General features: G+C 55.6%; 1 protein-coding gene across 1 annotated transcript; it reads left to right on the top strand.

The window, feature by feature from the left end:
- Positions 1-2,418: 2,418 nt before the first annotated feature.
- LOC120648554 (tyrosine N-monooxygenase-like) lies at positions 2,419-4,711 on the top strand. The gene is made up of 2 exons (XM_039925303.1): positions 2,419-3,550; positions 3,774-4,711. The coding sequence occupies exons 1-2, from the start codon at positions 2,543-2,545 to the stop codon at positions 4,434-4,436; spliced, it is 1,671 nt and encodes a 556-aa protein (XP_039781237.1). The 5' UTR covers positions 2,419-2,542; the 3' UTR covers positions 4,437-4,711.
- Positions 4,712-16,897: the final 12,186 nt, after the last annotated feature.

The following is a 16,897-nucleotide window of genomic DNA, read 5'->3' as shown; positions in this document are numbered from 1 at the left end:
CAGAGATGCCGTCGTCAGCAGCCGTTTTGCAGCACGCGATTATTGTTTTTCAATGAACAAATAACACATTGGTTTACATACCCATACATAGGTCTCGTGGCCTAAGATTATTCTCCGAATGCTGGCGCCACCTATATATTTTTTTAAAAAAACTTGCTGGCACCACCTAGGGATAAGGTGAGAATGAAGAAAACTCGGATTGATCATGAGCTGCGGCCACTGGGAATTGGGCACCATCTTTACATTAGCCTGCCAGTGCCAGAGGTGATGCAGGTGTGGCAAAGCGTGGTGAAGATGATCCTAATGCATACTCCTGTCTCGTACGCTCTCAGTGGATGGACGACGATCTCCTTAATGAGTGCTAATTATTTTTATTTTTAAATTCTGAATTTAGCTATTAGCTATTCTAATCGTATTCATTATGGACTCTTTGGTCAAGTATTTTTTTAAATCCCGAATTTAGATAGTTACTTGTCATATTTGTTAAGGACTCTTTAGGTTAGTCTAGACCGTTATATCTTCATAAAATCCAATGGTCCAAATTTTTCTCTTTTCTAGATTAATATGGGAATTTCTAACCTCTCTCGGCGAACGTGGTGATGAGAATGAAGAAAACTCGGATTGATCATGAGCTGTGGCCACTGGGAATTGGGCACCATCTTTACATTAGCCTGCCAGTGCCAGAGGTGATGCGGGTGTGGCAGAGCGTGGTGAAGATGATCCTAATGTATACTCCTGTCTCGTACGCTCTCCGTGGATGGACGACGATCTCCTCAATGGATGCTAATTATTTTTATTTTTAAATTCCGAATTTAGCTATTAGCTATTCTAATCGTATTCATTATGGACTCTTTGGTCAAGTATTTTTTTTAAATTCCAAATTTAGATAGTTACTTGTCATATCTGTTAAGGACTCTTTTGGTTAGTCTAGACCGTTAGATCTTCATAAAATCCAATGGTTCAAATTTTTCTCTTTTCTAGATTAATGTAGGAATTTCTAACCTCTCTCGGCGAACGTGATGACTTCTTCTAACACTCAAATATTTATATAATAGATAATATGAATTTACATTCAAGACAAAGTCTACTCTCATCTTGTTTTACGAATACACAAATACACAACTGAAGTTTGTAATAGTACGTGGTGACAACCCCAGCTAGATGACATCACTTATTGGTAACTACTAGAGGGGGTGTATGCTTGTAGCTGAATTCACAATTCAGATTCCATTTTGTTATTAGATGTGCTAATCTTATAACCCGACTAACTCCTCCGTTTCAAATTATATGCCGTTTGACTTTTTTTGACCTCAAATTTGACCATTCGTCTTATTCAAAAATTTGTGCAAAATATCACTTTTTTGTTGTTGGTTGCTTTATTAATACAAGATCTTCAAAAAATAACTTAAATTTGGCAATATTTGCATAATTTTTTTGAATAAGACGAGTGGTCAAACTCAGGATAAAAATGTCAAACAAACTATAACTTCGAAGGGAGGTAGTAATATACATTTATACACTATACTACCTACCTACCTAAAATAGGAAAAGACGATGATCACTAATTAAGCAGCATATACCAACTTTGTTCACACCTTGACGTTTGAACAACTCGCTTCTGAACTATCCCGTGTACTATGCATGCATGAATCTTCCAGCAGCAAGGCCTCTCTTTTCCTACTCGGTGCATCATCACCATGGATGAATTGAAGCTTCCAAGCTGATCTCGATCAATCCCGTAGCTTAGCTTATTACAGCAGCTGAACATGCACGCTCAAGGCCGGTGGGACCGACCGGCCGGTCCACCGGAATGTCAGCATGTTCTCACTCACTCTCGTTTTCCTCAGCCGACAGGGTGTCCATCACCCGTGCGTGGCGCGGGCCCGGCCGTCGTTGACAATGGCTCGCGCCATTCTCCACCCTCCGCGTCACAGCCCTCCGGCCTCCCGCGACCGCCGTCCCCGGACCCCACTACCAGCCTCCGAGATCCGTTTCCAAGCTCCCCCGCTGCAAATCTTTGAATTCCGGCCGCGGCCGAGCTCCTGCCGCCACAGCTCCAGTTTACCGCGCGCGCGGATCGATCAAATCTTCCGGCCGGCCGGCCGGTCAAGCCTTGCATTGACTCCGGACTTCTTTTGCTCCCCGGTCAGAATGAATGCGGCGAGGAAAATCTTGGACATGGCAGAGATTTTTTCCCCTTTTTTTCTTTTACATGTGATGATGTCCTCCGTCGCAGCTGGAGTTGAATTGCAGTAGTGGGTGTACTTGTCAGGAGTCACTGCTGTGGATCACCACCACCTGTCCATGGCGGCCGCGCGCGCACTGGCGCTCCCGCCCCGCCACTGCCACCACCTGTCCCGGAGTAAACGCCCGCCCCCCTCCGCCGTCCGGATCGCGGATTGGGTGCATGGGCCGCCCCCCGGGGTATAAGTACGCACCCGCCGACCCCGCCATTGAAGGTGCTCCAAACCTGCAGAGCAGGGCGCGCGCTGGATTCTATTCTCCCGCATTTACACCGCCCGCATCCGCATCGCAGTAACCAATGCCGCAGGCGACGAGCTTTGCTGACGCCATGCCGTCCCAGCTCGCTGCGGCCGCCGTGTTGGCTGCGCTCGGGCTTGCGGTGGTCCTCCTCCTCCACCGGGGAAGGAGAAGCGAGGCGGCGGCTGCGGTCCCCAAGGGCGGCGGGCTGGCGCTGCCGCTGCCGCCGGCGCCGCGGGGGCTGCCGGTGCTCGGCAACCTGCACCAGATGCTGGCCAACCGGCCGGCCCACCGGTGGCTGCACCGCCTGCTGGCGGACGCCGCGGGCGGCGTCGTGCGCGTGCGCCTGGGCCCCGTGCACGTGGTCGCCGTGTCGTGCCCGGCGGCGGCCCGCGAGGTGCTCCGCGGCCGGAACGACGCCGTCTTCGCCGACCGCCCGGCCACGTTCGCCGCCGAGTCCTTCAGCCTCGGGTACCTCAGCGCCAGCATCTCCCCGTTCGGGGACCAGTGGCGGAAGATGCGGCGCGTGCTCACCGCCGAGGTCCTGGCCCCGGCCACCGAGCGCCGCCTCCGCGCCGCGCGCGAGGGGGAGGCGGACCACCTCGTCCGCTACGTCCGCGCGCTGGGCCGCCGGGAGGGCGGCGCCGTCGATGTGCGCCACGTCGCCCGGCACTTCTGCGGCAACGTCATCCGGCGGCTCACCCTGGGGCGGCGCCACTTCGGCGGCGAGGCGCCGCCGGCCGACGGCGGGCCCGGGCGCGACGAGGCGGAGCACGTGGACGCGCTCTTCGCCGCGCTCAACCACCTCGACGCGTTCTGCGTCTCCGACTACTTCCCGGCGCTGGTGGGGCTCGACCTCGACGGCCACGAGCGGGTGGTCAGGTCCGTGATGCGGACGCTGGGCCGCCTGCACGACCCCGTCGTGGAGGAGCGCGTGGAGGAGTGGCGGCGGCTGCGCAAGGCCGGCGAGCGCCGGGAACCCGCCGACTTCCTCGACGTCCTTGCCTCCCTCGACGACGCTGCGGGCCGGCCGCTGCTCACCGTCGACGAGATCAAGGCGCAGACCATCGTAAGCTATAGCTCACTGCTCGTGCCGCCGCCACGAATCAAACAAATTAAACAAGCTTCTTAATTAAAGAAAAGCAGCTTTCCGATCGAGGCTGACAAGAGCTTGTTAATAACTAACGCCACGCCGACGAACGAACAACGAACAGTAACGTGCACGTAGGGATCTTGATGGCTGACGCATCTATGTCTGTCCTGCCAATGCCGCCATGGCCACCGACGCACAGGACATCATGATCGCGACGGTGGACAACCCGTCGAACGCGGCGGAGTGGGCGCTGGCGGAGATGGTGAACCGGCCGGAGGTGATGGCGCGGGCGGTGGCGGAGCTCGACGCCGCCGTGGGGCGGGGCCGGCTGGTGTCGGAGGCCGACGCGCGCGGCGGGCTCGACTACCTCCGGGCGTGCATCCGGGAGGCGTTCCGGCTGCACCCGTACCACCCCTTCAACCCGCCGCGCGTCGCCATGGCGGACGCCGCCGTCGCCGGGTACGCCGTGCCCCGGGGCAGCCACGTCCTGCTCAGCCGCGTCGCGCTCGGCCGGAACGCCGCCGCGTGGGAGGACCCGCTCGAGTTCCGCCCCGAGCGGCACCTGCCCCCCGCCGCCGCCGCCGGGCTGGCCGCTGGCGGCGGCGTGTCTCTGTCGGAGCCGGACCTGCGGTTCATCTCCTTCAGCACGGGGCGGCGGGGCTGCCCGGGGCTCTCGCTCGGCACGCTCATCACCGTCACGCTGCTCGCGAGGCTGCTGCAGGGGTTCAGCTGGAGCTTGCCGCCGGGCGTGGACAGGGTGGAGCTCCGGGAGGCGCCGGCGAGCCTCGAGCTGGCCGAGCCGCTCGTCCTGCGGGCGACGCCGCGGCTGCCGGCGCACCTGTACGACGAGGCCAACAAGTGATGATGATATCATACCTTGCAGGAGCTGCGGCTCCTTTTGCTAGGTTTTACGGGAGTGAGTACATGGAGGAATAAAAGTTGGCTCATCATCTGCATCGGAGGATCTGTGAGACTGATGTTCTTCATCAGTTCTTGTACCGAATATTGTGCGTGCGTGTACTTCGGGGTGGTTACTGTCTTCAATCCATGCATACCGTAGAACTATGTCACTGTAGCAGGTTGTATTTAAGTTTGGGAGACCCTGGTGCGAAATATAAAAACCGAGATTTTATGTGTAGAAAATAACTTTGTTCGGTTGCAACCAGCCAACTATATTTTTTTCTTACACCAAACTGGCATCAGCCACCAATATTTTTCTCTCACAACAATCGATACCACCCACCAGCCACAACCAGCCGAACATAGTGAATGTAAATAACCATAATATATTAAAATGATTTCACCGTGTAATGTTACCATAAGCTAATAATAAAAAAAGAAAAATTGATACGGTTAGTAGAAATAATTGACAATATAAAGTGCAGTTTAGTATCTATCTTCTATCTTCTTCTTCTTCTATCTACACTATAAAGAACCAAGACAATTGAAAACACTTCCCACAAAAAAACATCCTTGTACCCCTCACAATAGCCCCACTTGTCAGGTAAAAGGTGGAAGAAAGTTCTATGGAACAGAAAAAACTGTATCCAATGCAACAAAATACTTGTGCCCTTTGGCCACTTCTTTTTTTTCACCGCACCAAAGTCGACCCGCCCGCCGTACCCACGTGGACCCGCCTCCGTGAAACAAGCAGCTTCCAATTTTGATCGTGCCCTCCCACCCCCGTCCGTCCATGTCTTTCCTTTTTTCCGTTCCTCCGCACATGCTCCACCCACGCCTCCATCCATGTCTTTCCTTTTTTTTCGTTCCTCCGCACACGCCAGAATTTGAACCTGCCGCGAGATCTAGCAAGGGTTTCAGATCGCCCTCGCCGCCGCATCATAAGCCGATGCCCTCGCCGCGGCGTCGTCAGCTGAGGCTCTTGCTCGCGCCGCCGCATCGTCAGCCGAGGCCCTCGCCGCGGCATCGTCAGCTGGGGCCCTTGCCTCGCCGTGAGCTCGCCGTCCGTCTTGGCCCTCCCAGACGCCGGGGCCTGCGCCGCCTCGCCGTCAGCTGTGGACCACCACGGGATGTTTGCTATAATCATGGTCTTTTGTGAGTTTACCAATATCCAACGTTTATGGGATAATCATTTTGATGCAATGGCCGAGGACTATCGCCGCACCCATGCCATTGATGCAGCAGTGCTTCAATTAGTGTTGAAGGACATTGCAAATATTGTAAAATCTATGGGCAAGGATATAAAAAACTATGGCCAACCAGCAGTGGCGTACCTAGGATTTGAGTAAAGGGTATGCCGTGATATTTTTTTCACTTACAATTCGGTATATTGTCCATATACAAACGGTATATTATCTTATATAATTCGGTAAAAAACTCTTAAAATTCGGTAAATAACATTGCATATCTTAAATTCAACAATTAAGTACCAAGGTTCCGTAAATTATAATGCAAATGGTTCAAATATATTAAGTTCAAATGAAAAAGAAGCTTACATAGGAAAGTTAATAGATTATTACCATGCTACTTCTTGTCTGGACTACGGTTTCTAGAACTCATGAAACTCTCAATTATATCATCTTCATTCACCTCAAAGAAAATATCCCGCTCAATGAAAGTCTGTAGACAATCATCCAAAAGCTCATCGCCCAACTTATTTCTTTTCTTAGTTTTGACTAAAGCCATTGCAGAGAATACCCTTTCAACACTTGTCGTCGCCACGGGTAGAAGTAATAAAAATTAGAATTAAGAGATTGAAATAAACCTTTCAGCCTCAGAGCCTCAAAGAGCTGCAGCCTGCAACTGCAAGGGACGCTGGCCTGCAGGGGGCAGGGCAGCCGGGGGCGCCGTCTCGCGCCGAACTGCAGGGAGGGCCGCCGAGCGCCCGGGCCGGAGGCAGACTGTCAGAGGGGGCAGCGCCGGCGAATTCCTGCAGGAGTCAGGAGGGAGGGGGCACGGTTCTAGGATTAGGGATAGGGATTGGGGAGAAGAAATCAAGGGAACAAACCGGATCCGGAGGAGGTGTCACCGAAGAAGGCAGCAGCGGGGTGGCGCGCCGGAGTAGCGAGCGGGCGGCCAGGGCGCCAGGCGCAGGCGCCGGCAGCCGTGCGTCGCGCCGTCGCGCGTCTCCCCTCTGCCTGGGCGTCAGGCGTGGGCAAGTGGGCAATGGGAGGGTGAGAAGCGAGCTTCTGTTACCTGTTGAACACGGGTGGGTTTGGGATTGAAATTCAGGAATTGAGATGAGTTTTTTTTTACTTGATGGGCCCAAACTTTAGGTATGCCAAGGCATACCAGGCCCACCCATTGGGTCCGCCATTGCCTACCAGAACTGCACGGTATTAGTTTAATAATTTTTTTAGAGCATTGTATCAGTACCATTTATTCTGTTTGTAATGCAGGTGTCTGTATAATATATATTATGTTCTGAAATCAGCAGATAGCATTGTTATTTAATTTAATATAATAATATAATATTAGTTATACAAATTCAGTTTTGAGTAACCAGTGCAATATTATATGCAACTTGTTAGTAGCTGTACGCATATCTATTCTAGGTGATTAAACACACACACTGTGTGTGTACTGTATGTGCACTTGGTTATACTTATGATATTTTATCGCTTTGTTGTTCATAAACACAGATGATCCATCATGGGACTATTATAGAGAGCTAACCGAAGAGAGGAAAATTGGATATGACGAGGAGGATCTGAAACTCATAGAAACACTAAATAGTGAGCAGTCTCATGGTTTTAGTGAAATATTAGATCATGTGGTTAAAAAAAAGGAAAGTTTTTTTTGTTGATGGCCCTGGTCGTACCGGCAAAACGTACTTATACAAGGCATTATTGGCTAAGATCCGTTCTCTCGGCGAAATTGCTATTGCTACAGCAACTTCTGGTATTGCAGCGTCCATAATGCCAGGAGGTCGAACGGCACACTCTAGGTTCAAAATACCAATAAAGTTATGAGATAATTCCATATGCAATTTCACCAAGTAGAGTGGGACAACAGTTTTATTAAAGACAACTTCTCTAATCATATGGGATGAAGTCGCAATGACACGGAGACAAGCAGTAGAGACATTGGATAGATCATTGCAGGATATAATGGGTTGCATGGAACCTTTCGGAGGGAAGGTAATGGTATTTGGAGGTGATTTCAGATAAATAATTCTAGTAGTTCCTTGTGGAACTAGAGCTCAAATAACAGATGCTACGCTGCAGCGTTCGTACATATGGGAACATGTGCATAAGATAAATCTTGTTCAAAACATGAGAGCTCAGAGTGATACATGGTACTCAGAATTTTTATTGAGAATTGGTAACGGAACAGAAGAAACCTACATCAATGATTATGTGCAGCTCCCAGAAGATATTGTGATCGAGTATGAATCAGATCAGAGCATCGATAAGCTTATTGATTTCGTGTATCCAGATCTCAAAGGTAACTATTCATCAACGAAATACATGCGCGAGCGTGCAATTCTTTCAACCCGAAATGAGCATGTTGATGGAATGAACACTATGATGATTGATAGATTTCCTGGAAAAGAGAAGATTTTTTATAGTCACGACTGTGTTGAAGATGATTCTCATAACCATTACCCTCTTGATTTTCTCAACTCAATCACGCCAAATGGGTTACCACCTCATGAGCTCAAGATAAAAAAAATTGTCCCGTGATTCTTCTTAGAAACCTGGACCCTCACAATGGCCTTTGCAATGGTACACATTTAGTGGTGAGACCCTTTGAAGATAATGCGATTGACTGTGAGATTGTCAATGGTCAATATGCTAGAAATAGGGTTTTCGTACCAAGAATACCTCTATCTCCATCGGAGGACATTACACTTCCATTCAGATTCAAAAGGAAACAATTTCCTATAAGATTGAGTTTTGCAATGACTATTAACAAGGCTCAGGGTCAAACTATACCAAATGTTGGAATATACCTTCCGGAACCGGTGTTCTCACATGGTCAACTATATGTTGCACTGTCTAGAGGTGTATCTCGTAGGACAACATGACTGTTAGCGAAACCTAACAAGGAAATTGATCCAAGTGGAAAACATACTAAAAATATTGTTTATAGGTATGTTTTAGAAGGATAAACAAGGTAACTAAGTTTCTCATTGTTAAAATTTTTAAAAATATTATCGATGCAGTTTCTTATACTTAATAATTTTCTCATGACAGATTGGGATGCAAATGCTAGGATTCAATGTAGCTTCTAATCCCCACACGTCTTGTGGTACGTCTTGGTGATTTAATCGGATGGTGATTTAATCGGATTAAAAGACGACATATGGCGTTAGCTTTTGTCGGTGTCCCGACCCGGGGGCCCGGATCCCAACAAGTAAATGCTGCGTGTTTTCTCGTCCCAGATGATGATGCAAGAGGCAACACAGTAACGCACGGTTTATCCTGGTTCCGGCCGCGGGGCCGTACGTCCAGCAATGGGGGTGTGCGAGGGCACTGTATTATCTTGCACCCGGAGTGCTTGTAGTAGGGGATACAAGCGAGGCGAGAGAGGGAAGAATGCTCCCAAGTCTCTGCTAGAAGTGGAGTCGGTTGAGATGAGTCCTCAGTAGTCCCTGAACGTCCTCTTAGAAAAGAGAAGCCAGAGAGAGACCGGAGATCCGCCTAAAGGGAGTCCGCCCCCTCCTTTTATAGTCACAAGGAGGGGCGGCGTACATGAGTGGTAGGGGCGTGGAAGTCGTCGTTTCCCCCTGAATTGCGGGGGTACAGTGGTCGGATATTGTAGGAAGTACACTGTAGGAAGGCGGCGTGCGTCGCTGTCGTCCTGGATATCATCCTTGGTCCTGCGAAGATCGTGCCGGTCGTCCTGCCAGCCCCTGCAGGTGGCGTAGTCGTTACTGATGTATGGTCTTCCATATACGGCACGGTGGCATCCAGTGGGCCCTACGGATTAGGGTCCTGCATGCACCAGCACCAGTGGTAGCAGGGCGCGCGGCGGCCCCGAACCCCCTGGTCGGAGTGCGGGCGTGCACACTAGAGGGTCCGGGGGACACGTGGAGGTCCCGGACCCCTAAAGGGGGGAAGGTCCAGGACTCCGTCCATTTTGTGCTAGGCGCCCCTTCCGGAAGGACACGTGACGTCGCCGGACCCCTTCCCCAGTGGGAGGTGAATGCGGATGGTCGGTGTCGGCAGAACAGTAACAGGAGCAGTGCCGAGCCTGTCTTGTCCCGCGTCGCAGGTCCCAAGGTGCTGCTACAGCATCCGGGATGGCGGAATGGTGATCGGAGTCAGCGGATGGGACCCCGGTCACATCTACTGTGGGAGTGGCGGCCTGACGCCGCCTGTCCTTTGAGCCGTGGCGGAGTGGCTGGCTTTTAATGCCTTCGTACGGCGGGCAGTTGGGCGGCGGGGCTTGTTTGTCCCTGGTGCCGAGTGGTGGCCTCGAGCGAGGCGGAGATGAGTCACCTGCTCGAGGGTAGATCCGCTACCCTCGAGCGAGGCGGAGATTGGTCACCTGCTCGAGGGTAGATCCGCTGCCCTCGAGCGAGGCAAAGATTGCCCAGCGGGCCCGAGAGGGACCCTCGAGCGAGGCGGAGACCGTTCCGCGGGTTCGAGGGGGGTGTGAATGGGCCGCACGCTGGGCTTCTTTGAGTCCTTTCCCTTCTTCCGAATGGGAAGCAGGCCGTGGGCCTTTGTGGGCCCAGTTGCTTTAACAGGTGTTTGCATTTTTAAAGCGGTCTTAGTACCCCGATTAGGGTGTCCCTAATCATGGTACCCGACAGTAGCCCCCGAGGCTTTGGTCGAGTCAGGGGATTCGGCCAAAGGGTGATTCGGCGATTTCCCCTTTTGTCGTGATCGAACGATGCCGCGCACCCGCCTGACGCGTCTGATCGTCAGCCTGGCGGATGTGACAACACGCCGGTCAGGGTAGTACGCCCGCGGGGAGAGTACTTCGAGGCGCGCACCTCTTTGTTTGTTTGTTTGGAGGACAAGACGTGTCCGCGCGCTGAGAGGGGCCAGGGCGACGGTGGCGCCCGCTGCCTGGCAACTGGCGCTTTTGTCGCAATGTCCCGTACCCAGGGCCTTGGCCCCGGCGTTCCTGGTTGCTTTGCGGTGCGCCGTTCGAGGGCAGCCGGCCAGAGCCGATGCTGCACCACTTAGCGTCCAGGGGCTCAGCTCCGCTTTATTTCGTTCGGTCGTGTCTCGGCATGGTGACCGAGGACATCCTTTGCTCGTGGAGTGCCGCGTCGTCATGGGCGATACAAGCCTCCGCTCTTCGACAAGCTTGAAGCTTTGTGCCCGGCGCAGCTATAAATAGGGGTCGTGGGGTTCCCTTTGTTCTCCACCCTCCCAGCTCCTTCTTCCGGCATTGCCCAACTCTTGGAATGTTTTCTTTGCCTTTTTGTGACCGGCCCCCAGATGGGGTGGCCTGGCTTTTTTAGGCTTTTGGCGCTAGAAGAATGCTTGCGAGCGGTAGGGGAAGACCGGAGTGGGCGTGCGCTCCTTCCCTCAGGTTAAGTGGGATCAGCAGAAGAGCATTGGGCCCGTGGTGTCCTGCTCCTGCGATGTCCCCTAGCCCGAAGGGGAATGGAGACTCCTGACCATGGCACTGGCGCCAGGTCCGGCGGCTTATTTTCGCATTGTCCCCCCCGGCAACAAGGTTGCTCTCGGGGAGACGGTGCGGAGGGCGCTGTCCACCAGCTCGACCCCCCGCGTGGTCTTCGGTGGAGGAGACGCTAGAAGAAGGCTTGCGAGGAGGGGCCCTCGCTGGTCCCGTGCGGCCTGGGGGCTACTCCTCGCATCCCTAGCAGCCTCGCTGTTGCATCAGTTAGGGGCCCGGTGCCTTTCTTCGTCGCTCGCTCCTCCCCAAGACAGAGAAAATTGCCACGTAGGTGGCAACGTGTTGTATCTTTCGACGGCTTCGCGCCGGTAACCCTTTGTAATCTTTATTTGCATTTGAGCAATAAAGTCCCCTTTCTCCTCTACGGGGAGGATTACCGAAGGTATAGGGGCATACAAAGAGTTACGAACCTCGAATATGTGTAAAGTCTCCTCCGCGGGGGCGCGTCAGCGCACCCGCGGGTGTAGCCCCCGAGGCCTTGGAGGGGAGTTTATGCTCGTCCAAGGGCTATAAACGTTGTCCCGCTGGTAGCTTTACTGGGGTGGCTGTCCAGCATCTTTTTCAGCCGGCATCGGCACTCTTTCAGCCGGCCTCGGCGTTCTTAGTATTGGTACGGCGGCCCGTCGTTCAGCTTAACCATCAGGAGGGTGCACGTCTACAACGGAGGGTTTGTTCAGACACGTGGAGCTTCACAATGGACGGTCGTCGACTTATTCGAGGGGTGAAGCGCACCATGCTACCCTTGACTTTGATTATGACCCTCGTCGCCCTTCCGCAGGGAGGAGGGGTGAAGCGCACCATGCTACCCATTCCCGGGCCGCGAGCTATGGCTGCTTCAGTGAGCTATTAGCGGGTTGTTCAAGCGGACGTCCGTGCCCCGTTCGATAGGGGTCGGCTCGTGGTCCATAGACACGTCACATAAAGCGCTTGCGAAGGTTCACTAGGCGGGGCTCAGACCCATTCAATAGGGCCCGAGGGCTCGATGCTCTCCCTCATTGGGATCCCCCTTCTAGGCACCCTCGACTGTTCTTGAACACTGCGTAGGATGTCTCGAACTCCGCGTTCAAGGGTAGCTTGTACGGCACATCCTTGCAGTCCCAGACTCTGGTGATCTGGGGCGCCTGTCGAACCTTCGCAAGGCCAGGCTTTGAACCCCTGATCAGTAAGGCCTCGAAATGCGATTCCTTCGAGGGTAAAGAGACCCCTAAAGGAATATTCCGTCTTGATTCAAAAATGACGCAGAGTCGCGAGTCACGCGCACGGGTCTTCCGCTGGTAGTGGGCGACGTGGCTCGATTTGTGCGGTGCGGTGCGGGCGCGCCTTTTCAGGCGACAGCCTCGGGTAGATGAAGCGGCGTGGGCGGCGGCTGACTGCTGGCGGATGGGATAGCGCAACAGTCGCGCCTTGCCCGCCGGTTACCGTGCCGCATTTATTGCTGCGCGCGTGCATTGGAGACTCCGCGGTCGTGGGGCCCACCCATCAGTGATAGCAAAATCTACCACATTCAATGCGGTAGATTTGGGCCGTGACTGCGGATGCGCCCGTCATGGTGAATAAAAATGAAGAGAAAGGGGGTGTTTTGGGTTCACCTGGCCATTTGCTTCCATCCTGCTTCGCCTTCTCCGCCTCCCCTGCATCCTGAGCCCGCAGCCAGGAACGGAAGGAGGAAGAGAAAGGAGAGAGAGAGAGAGAGAGAGAGAGAGAGAGAGAGAGAGAGAGAGAGAGAGAGAGAGAGAGAGAGAAAGGGAAAAAGAACACCTTAGCCATCCCAAAGCCTTCGCTCCCACATTCCCCCTCGGATCGAAGATATGTCGGACATCCAGGAGCCTTTGCCGTGGGGGAAGTCCTCCGCCACCGTGGCGGTCCTGGAGCAGTTGGTCGCCGACCAGCTGCTGCCGCGGATCACCGACTCGGGGGCGCCGGCGTGGATTTCCCCGCGTCCGGACGAGACCGAGCCGAAGCCCCCGCAAGGATACGTCGTGAGCTTCGTGCGCCTCCATGAGCGAGGCTTCGGCGTCCCCGCTAGCAGGTTCATGAGGGCTTTGTGCGAGTACTACGGAGTGGAGCTGCACAACTTGAGCCCCAACTCCATATCACAGGCGGCGGTCTTCGTCGCCGTCTGCGAGGGGTACCTCAGCATCGAAGCCCACTGGGACCTCTGGATCCATCTGTTCCGGGATCCATCTGTTCCGCGGCGAACTCTTCGTCGAGAACACGCGGGGCCAACCGAGGCGGTTCGTGCGCGCCGGCGGCCTGACGCTCCACGTCCGCCCAACCCGGAGGAATCTTTACATCTCGAACAAGATGACGATGAACAACGCCGGGTGGAGCCGAGGGTGGTTCTACCTTCGGAACTACCATGGCGCGCTCCCGGCGTTCACCAACAGGGTGCTCCGGGAGCGACCGGCGAAGTGGGATTGGGGGTGTCGCCCCCATCGCAACAAGCCAAGCTTGAGGGCCTCACCGACGCGCTGGTGCGTCTGGCGAAGAAGGGGCTGACGGCAGCGGCCGTCATCGCGAACTTCCACTGGCAGAGGGTTATCCCTCTCGTGGAAAGGGCCCTACCAATTTTCGAGCTCACCCCCGGGAGCCAGGTGGAAGGCTCGAGGACGTCGAACAAGCTGCTCTCCCACACCACCGCCGCCCGGAGGGCAAAGTATGTGGTGGCGGAGTTCCCCCAAAATCCTGAGGATCTTTGGAGGATCAAGATGCGCCCCGAGCCGGGGTACATTTCTCTGGTAAGTTTTGACTTCGAATCTGGCGTGCGTTGTGTAGCCCTCTTTTCCTGACTCCATCTCGGGCGTGCTTTGCAGGGGTTGAGGAGCGGCATCTCGAAGCCTCCGGTCCCGGAACAGCGTCTGATCAATCGCCTCCACGCGGAGAAGATGAAAAGGCGGAAGGACGCGGCGGAGGCAAAGGTCGAGAGGAAGAGGAAGAGGAAGGCAAGGCACGACAAGGCATGCAAGCTCGCTCGCGCGGAGGGGAAGCCACAGCCCGCCACGCCCGAGTCCTCGGAGAAGGACGAGGAGGAGGCCTCGAATGCCGAGGACCACGCTCTGAGGGGCGACGGGGAAGGTGCGGGCGCGAGCCCCCCACCGTTCTACCTGTGGGACGAGGACGAGGGGGAGCCAGCGGCGCCGGAAGAGACAAGGGCCGTTGCCTCGGTGCACCCATCCCTCGAGGGGGCTGAGCTTGGGTCATCGCCTCCGGCAGCCGGTGAGGAGACGCCCGCGCCCGAGGTGCCGATCGGCGGCGACGAGGCTGCAGCGGGCGAGGAGTCGTCCGTGCAGGCAGCCCCGAGTCACCAGGCCGACACAAGGAGGGCGCCCTCGGGGCAGTCTTCGAGGGGCGGCACGGTGACTCGAGCCCGAAGAAGCGCCACGAGGAAGCGGAGCATGAGTGCTCGATCCGGGTAAGTAAACTTGGGTTTCGTTTTTGTTACGTGTTTGGTGGATTTCTCGATCCTGTTGTCCTCAACTCGTGTTCCTTGGTTTCCAGCCCAGGGGCCATCCCCAAGGATGCGGTGCAGCTCGCTCCGGCTAAGGCTCTCAAGACCGGGGCACGCAGCACGCCGCACACAGCGCCGCAGCTTCTGCCTGCTGTGGATCTCGAGGCGGCGGCCACGAGGCTACGGGAGGCCATGGCTCGAGGGGCCCAGGCGGCGTAGCAAGCTCGGGCACAGGAGGAGGGCGACGCCAGCCAGAGCGATGCCAAAGCGGCCGCTCAGGCTGCCAACGCCGAGGAGGCCGGCCAGGGCGGCGTGGACGGCGCCGCCCTGGCCGTCACTGAAGTTGAGGCTGATCTGGTCGACGCGGCCAGCGCCGCCCGACCGGATACGGAAGGAGGAACTGGCGGGGGCGCGCAAGAGCGCCCTGCCGACCGTGTAGAGGAGGAGACCCTCATCTTCGGGCCTTCGAGGGCCGAGGGCAAGGGCGTCGCAGAGGAGATGGCGCAGGAGGCGCCAGTTGCGGAAGGAGCCCCCATCTCGGAGCCCACCGAGGCCCGGGACGAGGGTCTCGTTGCTGTAGTGCCTATGCCAATGGCGCAGGGGAGTGCGGCGGCGGTGGTGGAGCTGCCGGACAGCAGCGAGGAGTACGGGGACTCGATGGATATCGACCCCGCTGCTGCGGCAAGCGCCGCCGCGCACATCGCCGAGTTCGCGTCGGCAGCGCGGGCATGCTCGAGGCGGGGACATCCGAGGGGGCCATCTCGGGGCGATCGTCCCGTCCGGGGTCCCCTCGGAGTTCCTCCGCAAGGAGCTAGAGGAGGAGGAGGCCTAGAACAAGCAGATGAACATCGATCGCGAGATCTTGCAAGCCCTCGACCGCGCCTTCCAGCTCAACCAGAATGCGGATTACCAGGTCAGCCAGGTAAATATTTCCCCCCGAAAATTGCTCGGATTCGGTTTTAACTTTAACGTGCCTTGACCTCGCGCGAAAAGAGCGCCGAGATGACCCGGCTGTACTCCCAGATGAGCCAGTTCGGGCAGCACAATGCCGAGCTGGTACTCAAGAACATCGACGCCAACACAAAGATGGCGGATCTGGGAGCGCGTCAGCAGGCGCTGGAGGAGGAGCTGGCGCGGGTTGCTGGTGAGCGGGACGTCCAGAGGGCGGCAGCGGAGCAGAAGGCCCGGGAGGCCGAGGTGCAAGCTGCCGAGCTGCAGCGCCTTCGGACGGCGCTCGAGGAAAGAGCTCGGGAGGCTGAGGCGCAGAGCGCCGAGCTGCAGTGTCTCAGCACCACGCTCGAGCAGCAGAAGGCCGAGCTCCTCCACAAGGAGGTAGCCGTGGTTGCGCTCACCGGGACCCCCGGGAACAGGGCGAGGCCCTCGAGGAGAAGGAGGTGGCTCTCCAGAACATGGGGGCTACCCTTAAGGAGAAGGAAGACTCCTTGTCCTTGCTCGAAGAGGCCGCTCGAGCCCAGAGGGAGGAGGCACAGAGGAACATCACGGGTGAGTACCTTCGAGTTTTCGTCGATTTGTTTCTTTTCGTAGCTGACGTTGATTTCCTTTGCTCAGTGCTGAGGCAGAAGCTGGCGGATGAGACCGCGGTGAAGGAAGCGGTCCACACCGCGCTCACGGCGGCACAGATGGAGTTTGCTGAGCTGGAGCAGACCGCCGTGAGTGTGTGTCAAGAGCTCGAGGGGGAGGGTGCCGTCTCGGGCAGTTCAGTGATCAGCCGCCTGCGCGCGCTCGGCGGCCGGGTTGCCGAACACGCCAAGAGCATCTTCCACCTTGGTGTCCTGCGGGCTCTCGCCGTGGCCTCGACGCATTACCTCATGGATCTCCAGAGGGTGTCATCGGGGTATGTCGTTCCCGATGATGCTGATGCGGTCGCCACGTCGGTCATCATGGATGAAGCCGACGCAGCCGCGGAGGAGTTCGCCACCGTCCTCGCCGAGAAGCTCGAAGCAGACATCCCTCCCATCGCCGAATTTGACGCCCCTGAAGGCCCGCAAGGGGGGATGGTAGCCTGTAGGAAAACTGGGCCTCGAAGCCCATGTAATAGATTAGTGAATATATCATGGTCGCGCTTTGTAATCGCATCCTATGAATATAAGAGATTTTATTTTCGTAATTTGAATGTGTGGCCCGTCGAGGCCTTGTGCGTTAGAGCCTATATTTCTCTACTTTATTTCCGTGTTCTTCGTATGCGACTTAGATAAACATCTGCGAGGAAGTTCGCGTTCATAAGCAACGTAGGAGTAGGGTGGTGAGGGGGGTGCCGTATCCTGGAGGCGTAGGCGGCCCCACGACTCGGC

This window comes from Panicum virgatum, chromosome 9K (assembly GCF_016808335.1).
Source record: "Panicum virgatum strain AP13 chromosome 9K, P.virgatum_v5, whole genome shotgun sequence".
Lineage (NCBI taxonomy): Eukaryota > Viridiplantae > Streptophyta > Magnoliopsida > Poales > Poaceae > Panicum > Panicum virgatum.
This window is presented reverse-complemented; position numbering and strand designations above follow the sequence as displayed.

Coding starts and splice junctions, on each gene's coding strand:
- LOC120648554 (XM_039925303.1), top strand. CDS start 2,543: ATGCCGCAGGCGACGAGCTTTGCTGACGCCATGCCGTCCCAGCTCGCT. Junction 3,551..3,773: donor AGATCAAGGCGCAGACCATC/GTAAGCTATAGC, acceptor ACCGACGCACAG/GACATCATGATCGCGACGGT.